This window comes from Pygoscelis adeliae, unplaced genomic scaffold (assembly GCF_000699105.1).
Source record: "Pygoscelis adeliae isolate BGI_AS28 unplaced genomic scaffold, ASM69910v1 Scaffold108, whole genome shotgun sequence".
NCBI lineage: Eukaryota > Metazoa > Chordata > Aves > Sphenisciformes > Spheniscidae > Pygoscelis > Pygoscelis adeliae.
The window spans coordinates 8026560-8035175 of NW_008825498.1; the positions used below are offsets into that span (position 1 = coordinate 8026560).

General features: G+C 45.4%; 1 protein-coding gene across 1 annotated transcript in view; it reads right to left on the minus strand.

The window, feature by feature from the left end:
* Nucleotides 1-3759: 3759 nt before the first annotated feature.
* The window catches only part of CABYR (calcium binding tyrosine-(Y)-phosphorylation regulated), a 6704-nt gene continuing 1847 nt past the window's right edge, over nt 3760-8616 (minus strand). Inside the window, exons 3-4 of the mRNA XM_009331487.1 lie at nt 6055-6336; nt 3760-4334 (exon numbers count right to left, since the gene is read on the minus strand). Of these exons, the coding sequence (XP_009329762.1) occupies nt 3760-4334; nt 6055-6336 (857 nt within the window). The remainder of the gene's footprint in view (nt 4335-6054; nt 6337-8616) is intronic.

Here is an 8616-nt window from a genome sequence, read left to right on the forward strand (position 1 = left end):
TACAAAGGAGTCTTAATCTGTTTTAATGTTTTCCCTTGTTTTACTTATCTGCTGAAAAAACTGACATGTTACCAGAGTATTAAGCATCTCCACAGTAAATCTGGTGGTACACGGTCTGCAGTCCCAGAGGTAGGGGAATAATTTTTCTGGCTGATGGTGGGTCCTGTGTGGACGAAGTAAGTCGCCATGGTTTCGAGCTGCCCTGTTTGCTGAATACACCTATATTAGGTTGTGGTGTATGAGGAATAGAACACCTTCGGCTGTTCTGTGAATACTTTCTTTCGTAGATAACATTGGCACAAGTAAAACTGGTTTTATTTATTGTGACATGGGAATGTTTAAAAGCACACACAGTAATTGCAATATTCTGTTCTTAAATGAAGAAGGGTGTGTCACTTCTGTAAAGATGTAATTTTTCATAAAGTGACTTTTCTTTTACTAAAGCAACTCCCATAAATCCTGAGGCTCTGGTCAGAGATTCCAGAAGTGTTCCCGTTTCTGGACCCTTAAATCCTGAGGCTCTGGTCAGAGATTCCAGAAGTGTTCCCGTTTCTGGAGCATTAATGCAGTTGTTTAAGCTGGTAACATTACTCAGAGGTATTTATTCAATGTTTTTGTGCAGTGTGTTTTGAATTTTGCTCTCCTGTTTTGCTACCAACCTTACGGTTTAAGGAATTAAGAGCCATTTAAATATCTACGGATTTGATTTGAACTGCACACTAGTAACAGGTTTTAAAAGAACCTGTTTCATGCACTAGAAGTTCTGGTGCCCAGCACCACTGCAAAAAGATGAGAACCTAATCAGTCCAGGACCCGGTGGAACATGGCGGGGGGGGGACAGGACCTGTGTCTGTACTGTGCAAACTCCTGGGGAGGAAGTCTTGTGCATTTCAAAGGTAGTACAGCACCTCAGCGAGGCCTCCTGTGCACAGCTGCTTTACCCCTTTTCAGTGGGGTGCATTCAATCTTAGAGTGTAAGTTTATATCAAACTGTGTACAGAGCTTCTAGAGGGCAAGCTGCTCTTTGTACAATATTTTAACTGGTGGCTGGAGGTTAGTGTTAATTGAATAATTTAATTGCTACTAAATAAAGGCTTCAAAACTTCTTGCATCTAGTCTAAAGTGAGTGGTGTTGGACAGCGCTGACCCTTTTGGAGCAAGCCTACTCCAAATAGGGGAATAATTTTTCTGGCTGATGGTGGGTCCTGTGTGGACGAAGTAAGTCGCCATGGTTTCGAGCTGCCCTGTTTGCTGAATACACCTATATTAGGTTGTGGTGTATGAGGAATAGAACACCTTCGGCTGTTCTGTGAATACTTTCTTTCGTAGATAACATTGGCACAAGTAAAACTGGTTTTATTTATTGTGACATGGGAATGTTTAAAAGCACACACAGTAATTGCAATATTCTGTTCTTAAATGAAGAAGGGTGTGTCACTTTTGTAAAGATGTAATTTTTCATAAAGTGACTTTTCTTTTACTAAAGCAACTCCCATAAATCCTGAGGCTCTGGTCAGAGATTCCAGAAGTGTTCCCGTTTCTGGAGCATTAATGCAGTTGTTTAAGCTGGTAACATTACTCAGAGGTATTTATTCCATGTTTTTGTGCAGTGTGTTTTGAATTTTGCTCTCCTGTTTTGCTACCAACCTTACGGTTTAAGGAATTAAGAGCCATTTAAATATCTACGGATTTGATTTGAACTGCACACTAGTAACAGGTTTTAAAAGAACCTGTTTCATGCACTAGAAGTTCTGGTGCCCAGCACCACTGCAAAAAGATGAGAACCTAATCAGTCCAGGACCCGGTGGAACATGGCGGGGGGGGGACAGGACCTGTGTCTGTACTGTGCAAACTCCTGGGGAGGAAGTCTTGTGCATTTCAAAGGTAGTACAGCACCTCAGCGAGGCCTCCTGTGCACAGCTGCTTTACCCCTTTTCAGTGGGGTGCATTCAATCTTAGAGTGTAAGTTTATATCAAACTGTGTACAGAGCTTCTAGAGGGCAAGCTGCTCTTTGTACAATATTTTAACTGGTGGCTGGAGGTTAGTGTTAATTGAATAATTTAATTGCTACTAAATAAAGGCTTCAAAACTTCTTGCATCTAGTCTAAAGTGAGTGGTGTTGGACAGCGCTGACCCTTTTGGAGCAAGCCTACTCCAAAAGCTGCTGCGATGAATGTGCTTCAGGGCCCTCTCTTCCCCTAAGCAGGGACAGGCTGCTTACGGGGGGTGGGGAGGGCTGGGGAACCGAGGGCTTTCTCCTTGCATATGCAGTGAGGCTGCAGCTCTAGCCTTGAGGGTGGACTACTGAAACTGTGAATAAGGCAATGATGAGATGCTTTCTATTTTTATTCTGTGCACTACTAGAATTAGCCAGGTAGTGATGCTGAGACATATTTGCATAGATAAGGGAAAGCCTTTTCTTTGGCAGTCTTTCATGTCAGGGCCCAGTTCTCAGAGTGACCTGTAGATGAAGAAATTGAATAGCTGCACTGTCTCTTGGAAGCCTCATCTCTACACTCGAGCTGCTATGCTGGCCAGCATTTCTTGAAGTCTGTCTTAATTCCTGTGCAACTTCCAACTGGGGTTCTGAGATACATAGAAACAGTCTAGCTGTTGGGTCTGAACGCTTAGTGCTAGGAAAACCAAAGCATTGAGTTCCTGCCTGCCCTCCCAGGTTAAAGAGGGGGAAACCTCTACACAGCATCAACCTTTCTTCTTTTGAGTGCCTTCTGTTTCATAAGAACAGATTTTTTTTCCCCCCTAGACTCTTGAAGTATGAATAGATCTGGCATATTTAACTGACCATAGCTGTAGTTATGAAACCTCTGAAGCAAAGTAAAGGTACTTTTTCTTAACCCCTTCTTTGAAGCATAACCTCAGCTGGCCTCCTGCTGTAATTTGAATGAATTGACCATGTGTGAGAATAATTCCCTCCTCTTGTTGAGTTGTCCTCTTGCTCCTGACACTTGTGTACAGCTCCTTCCTAGAGTATATCCCCAGCAGTATAGACTACACCTGGTTACACTGAACTGACTTTGGCTCCATACATGATCTGTCATTATCAGCTGGGGCTTATGCATACACCATGTTAGCGCAGTGAAGCAGCTGGGCCACTCTGCAATGAAACAGCTGCAGCAGATGTGTTTCAGCGGTCATAATTCACACAAAGTTAGCACAACATCCTGAATGTTGTCTTAGGAAAGTATAAAATGCATGGGAATACAGTTCTAATTGCTGGCTTTTTTGGAGCATTTGCATTATTTGATTTATTACAATGTAAACGCCATTGCTCCTGAACTCCTCCTGAAGTCCAAACAGTCTCTCTTCTCAACCTGTTTAAAAAATGTGAACTCAGTAGAAAGTATGCACCAAGAACTACATTAATTGCTACCTAAACGCACTCTAAGTTGAGGGTATTTTGCTACATGCTGAATATTACACTATGCCTGCAGCCTGAACTTTAAGGGTTCAAGATGTGTATGAATGCAAGATTAAAAACTTGGTTTCTTTAGACTAAAACCAGAGCAAGATTAGTACTACTAATTGCAAAGTGTAACAAGCAGAGGAAGGCAGTGGGTCTGTTATGTATGACAAGTAGTTTAACCACTGGTCTTAAACCTTACTTTATTTTGAAAAGGGGTTAAATTAAGCTTTTAGTAGTAATATCCAAACACATCTCCCTCTGCAAGACCCATGCAAGAAGCAAGCTTACTTCTTCATGACCCTGCTCTGGGCATGGGGCCCGATATAATGGTAATCTATCCTGCAGTACCATAGCTTTCTGCAAGAGCATCTATACCTGCGTGCTTATGACCAGCTGGCGAGCCTTTCTTTGCGGACATCACATCATCCAGAGGGATGGCAACTGAGAAAACATCAGGTCTGCACGGCTCAGCCGCAGTTTCCTCTGCAGAATTAGAATTGAGGCTGGCCATAGCTGGTTTCTCATCAGCCGGCCTGGCAACTGGGACAGGGACTGTAGTCAATCTCCTCCTAGCACCTGCATCCTGCTGTGCAAAGACAGCATGGCCAGGAATAGGTTTCCAATCCTGTACGTTCTGAACGTTAGAGCCCACTAAAATGAAGGGTGGAGCATCTCTCCTCTTGCTTTCTTCTTGTATCACATAAATTGGAGCGGGTACTTGTGACAGCTGACCACATTGTTGATCTTCCCCCCTGGAAAGACTGAGGGGTGCCTGGGAATAAGGAACACCAGCTCCAGCAGGAGAACGGGATGGTGGTGATTTTTGACCTTGTCTCAAGTCAGTTAGGCAATAGAGGGTCCATACATTAGAATGTGGTGATGGCTGTCCTGCTTCACTTGATGCCATGGCTACAAGGATAAAAATAAGAGTGCTGGTATCAGAAGCAGCGGATGTCTAAAACAAACATACCTAGACCTGGTGAAAGCAAGCATGTTAGAGGAGAAAGCTGGGATAGCAAACACTGTGGAATGTGGCTGACAAACACCTGCAGCTTAGAAAAAATATGTTTATGGTCAGAGCAGAGGCTCTTTCTGGGCAAGCATTTGTCTGCTATTTCTGAAACTGAAGTTTGTCAAACTCCCCTTAAAGTTTGTTTTGTTTTTTGGTTTTTTTTTTGGTTTTTTTTTTTTTTTTAAAGAGCCAATGTTAATTTACAAATCTGCTTAAGCTCAGCTCTCCTCTGCAAAATGCTTTGCTGAGACCTCACAGCTGTACTGCTTCTCCTGGGGCCTAGGACAGGGCATGAGCAGACTCCACAGTACTAAGGCAATTTGAGGCAGGGGAGCTCCACCCTGGAGGGTTTCTCCAGCTGGGCACGTCACCACAGGGAAGAGATGCTGGTGAGGGCCTCAACAAGAAAGATGAGCACCAGCTCTCTTGCTGTTCGTGGAACTGATGATGACCAGTGCTTAGCCCACTCAGCCCAGCTGCAGAAACTCACCAAGCTCAAGACACAGCACAGGCAACCACCACCACTTTTTTTCTAAATGGAAAACCTCCTAGGTCAGTGCTGGAATATGAGATCTTTCAGGGGAGGAGAATCAAAACCAGGGCTCCAACTGTTCACCTCTCTTCAGCCACAGGGCACATGCATTACATCTTGGGTCTCTAACACCTGCTTCAGAAAATACGGCTTGTTTTGAGCAAGACCATTTGGCATCAATGGGCACCTCCTCCCATCACTCTTACCTGCATATTTGCCCACAGAGGTGCAGGGCTCCTGCCCAGAGCTAGCCGCATCTCTTGGAACAGACAGCAGAGAGATCTAACACATGTGCACTGGGGCCAAGCAGTACAGTAGTTTCTTAGAATTCTGTCATCTCTACCCTGCGTTGCACTGACGTAGGTGCTTTTCCATTTAATGACCATTGATGACACTGTAGAGCTGAAAGCTGGAACAGGAAGACGACACAAAGACCCAAACTTTCTTACCTGACAAGACATAAGCTTGCTCAGCTGATTCCACTTGTGCTGTAGATTCCATTCTCTCAGGATGGCACGCTAAATCATCAGCAGATGGACCTAAGGTTGTAGCACTTGAGCCCTGGCCTGCACTTAATGGCTGCTCAATCTTTAACAGATAAGCTGTTTGGTCTACAAAGGGAATGATTATTTTCTGTGGAAACTGCTCTACATAAGGTGGAACCTCTGCATCCATAATCGGCTCATCATCCCAACACAGTGATACAACCTCAGTGGTTGGGGTAACCTCAGCTTCGTTGCAGGAAGGCACAGCCTGCAATGGATCTTTAGGAGCAGGTGATGGTGGTGGTGAAAGAGGTGATGGTTCGTCCCACAAGGGGACTAAGGAAGCTTGATTTACATCATTTTTTGAGACATCAGCCTGGCTGTCTGAAGGACCTAGTTCTCCAGCTATGGAGGACTGGCTCCACACTCCTGGTTGTGACCTAAGAGCCTCTACAGAAGCCTCGGCTGCTGGGACAGCAGAAGCATCTTCAGCGGCATCTTCTACTGGTGTAAATTCATTCTCCGAGATCTGAGAGTCTTCATAAAGAGTCTGCACACTGGTTGCCACATCCCTCACAGAATAAAGAGAATCACTGTTACCTAGCACATGGGCAGCAAGCTGTGCGGGCTCAGCAGGGACGTACACCAGTTCAGGTTCCTCAGGGGATGAAGCTCCATCAGATCCAGGGGGCAATTTGCTTTCTGCAATGGAACTGGCAATTGACGGGTGTTGAGTTATTTTGGAGCTATACTGAATATCAGGTTCTTCAAGGAGCTGGTCTTCCTCTGTGTCAGTACACTTGTCCCTTTGCTTGGGCTCCCCAGAAAACAAAGTATCTGTGTACTCGACTGTCTTCTCTTGCAGTCCCTCATTTCCATTTTCTGCAAGGTAAAAAGCACATAATGGCAATACATGAGCTCCTGTTTCCATTTAAATAGAGCGATTTCAGCATCAACTCAATTAGATGCTCTACAGCACATTTATGAGGCTTCCCGGGTTGCAGAGATGGAATAATTCAAGGAGGGGGTTTGCTGCTTGCCTATCAATAAGGGGGCAAAAAATTCAGAAAGCAGCGGTACCACTTCAAAATCTAGGAAGCCTTAACTGCATTCACGATCCTGCAGTGATGGCTACATTCTTACCTACTGCGCCCAAACACATGCTACACTTATGGGTTAAAAGATTAAACCCTTTACGTTAAGCACATCAGATAAGCCAGCCAGAAGACCACTGCTCCTCTTTGCAACACCTCAGAACTCTTTGGATCCATACAAGGTATTTTAGCTGCACAGATGGTGACATTTTAGCTTCCTCAAGAATCTTGGTTAGTTGAACTGACAGGTATCGAAATGAAGAGGGTAAGCCATGAAGAAATCTTAGATACAGAGTGAAAAATGGCTTCTAGATTAGTTATCAAGGGAGGAACACAAGAGAGTACCCATGGGATCAAAACAGTGTTCCATCACATGGTCAATAAAACCCTCAGCATTGGAAAGAAACCCACCAAACCAAGAGGTCTGGTTTCTATCATGATCAGCAAGCGTTGGCCAATATGTAAAACCAGCACAGCAGCAGCAGAGAAGGTGAGTCTTCAATACATCACCGCAGCTCGGCGCTGAGTTGTTTTCTGAAGTCACGACTGGATGAGATCAGAAATTATGAGAGAAATATAACTCAAAAGGAGGACAGAGCTAAATCCTCTCTGAAAAAACATAATTCTGACTGCCATCCCAAGCCAACACAGACCCATTTATAAACCAATGTCAGTCTCGGGCAATGCCACAGAAAAGAAAGGCTCCCTTGCAGCTCCACAAACAAGCTAGCTACCTGCTGGTGCACAAACAGTCCCAAAACCCGTGCTGGCACTGCGGGTGGGAGACTCCAGAGGAAACCTTACTCAAGCTTGCTAAGGAATTCCTCTCTGATCATCCTCTTTCATAACACAGTTATGTGATCACACAGTAGGGGATAGCAAACCACAGGAAGGGAGGGACTAAGTGGTCTGTAAGGAAGAAGGTGCAAGAGGGACCTGTTTTGGAGCATGGTGAACATGCCAGGGTCAGTTCACAACCACATAAGCAAACCACTGACAGGCATTCAGACAGAAAGTTTCTGCATTACGCAGCCACTTTCTCCACCATATTTGAAAAGTCATGGCAGCCAGGCAAAGTCCCCAGCGACTGGAAAAAGGGAATATTGCATCCATTTTTAAAAAGGGTAATAAGGAGTATTCTGTGAACTACTGGCCAGCCAGCCTCACCCCCATGCCCGGTAAGATCACGGTACAGATCCTCCTGGAAGATACATCGAAACATACAGAAGACAGGGAGGTGATTGAAGACAGCCAGCATGGCTTCACCAAGGGCAAATCATGCCTGACTAATCTAGTGGCCTTTAACGATGGAGTGACAGCATCAGTGGACACAGGAAGAGCTACAGATGCCACTTACCTGGACTTCTGTGAGGCCTTGGATACACTCCCACACAACATTCTGGCTGCTAAATTGTAGAGAGATGTCTTTGATAGGTGGACTATTTGATGGATAAGGAATTGGCTGGATGGCCATCTCCAAAGAGTTACAGCCAACAGCTCAATGCCCAAGCGGAAACCAGAAATAAGTGGTATCCCTCAAGGGTCCGTACTGGGACCAACACTATTTAGTATCTTCATCAATGACAGAGCTGGACTGAGTGCACCCTCAGCAAGTTTGCAGATGACACCAAGCTGAGTGGTGCGGTTGATATACTAGAGGGAAGGGATGCCATCCAGTGCGACCTTGATAGGCTAGAAGAACAGGCCCATGTGAACCTCATGAGGTTTAACAAAGCCAAGTGCAAGGTCCTGCACCTGGGTCAGGGCAATCCCCAATATCAATACAGACTGGAGGAGGAACTAATTGAGAGCAGCCCTGCCCAGAAGGACTTGGGGGTACTGGTGGATGAAAAGCTGGACATGAGCCAGCAATGTGCACTCACAGCCCAGAAGGCCAATCGTATCCGGGGCTGCATCACAAGAAGCGTGGCCAGCAGGTCGAGGGAGGGGATTCTGCCCCTCTGCTCTGCTCTGGTGAGACCCCACCTGGAGTACTGCGTCCAGCTCTGGAGCCCTCAGCGTAAGACAGACATGGACCTGTTGGAGCGGGTCCAGAAGAGGGCCACGA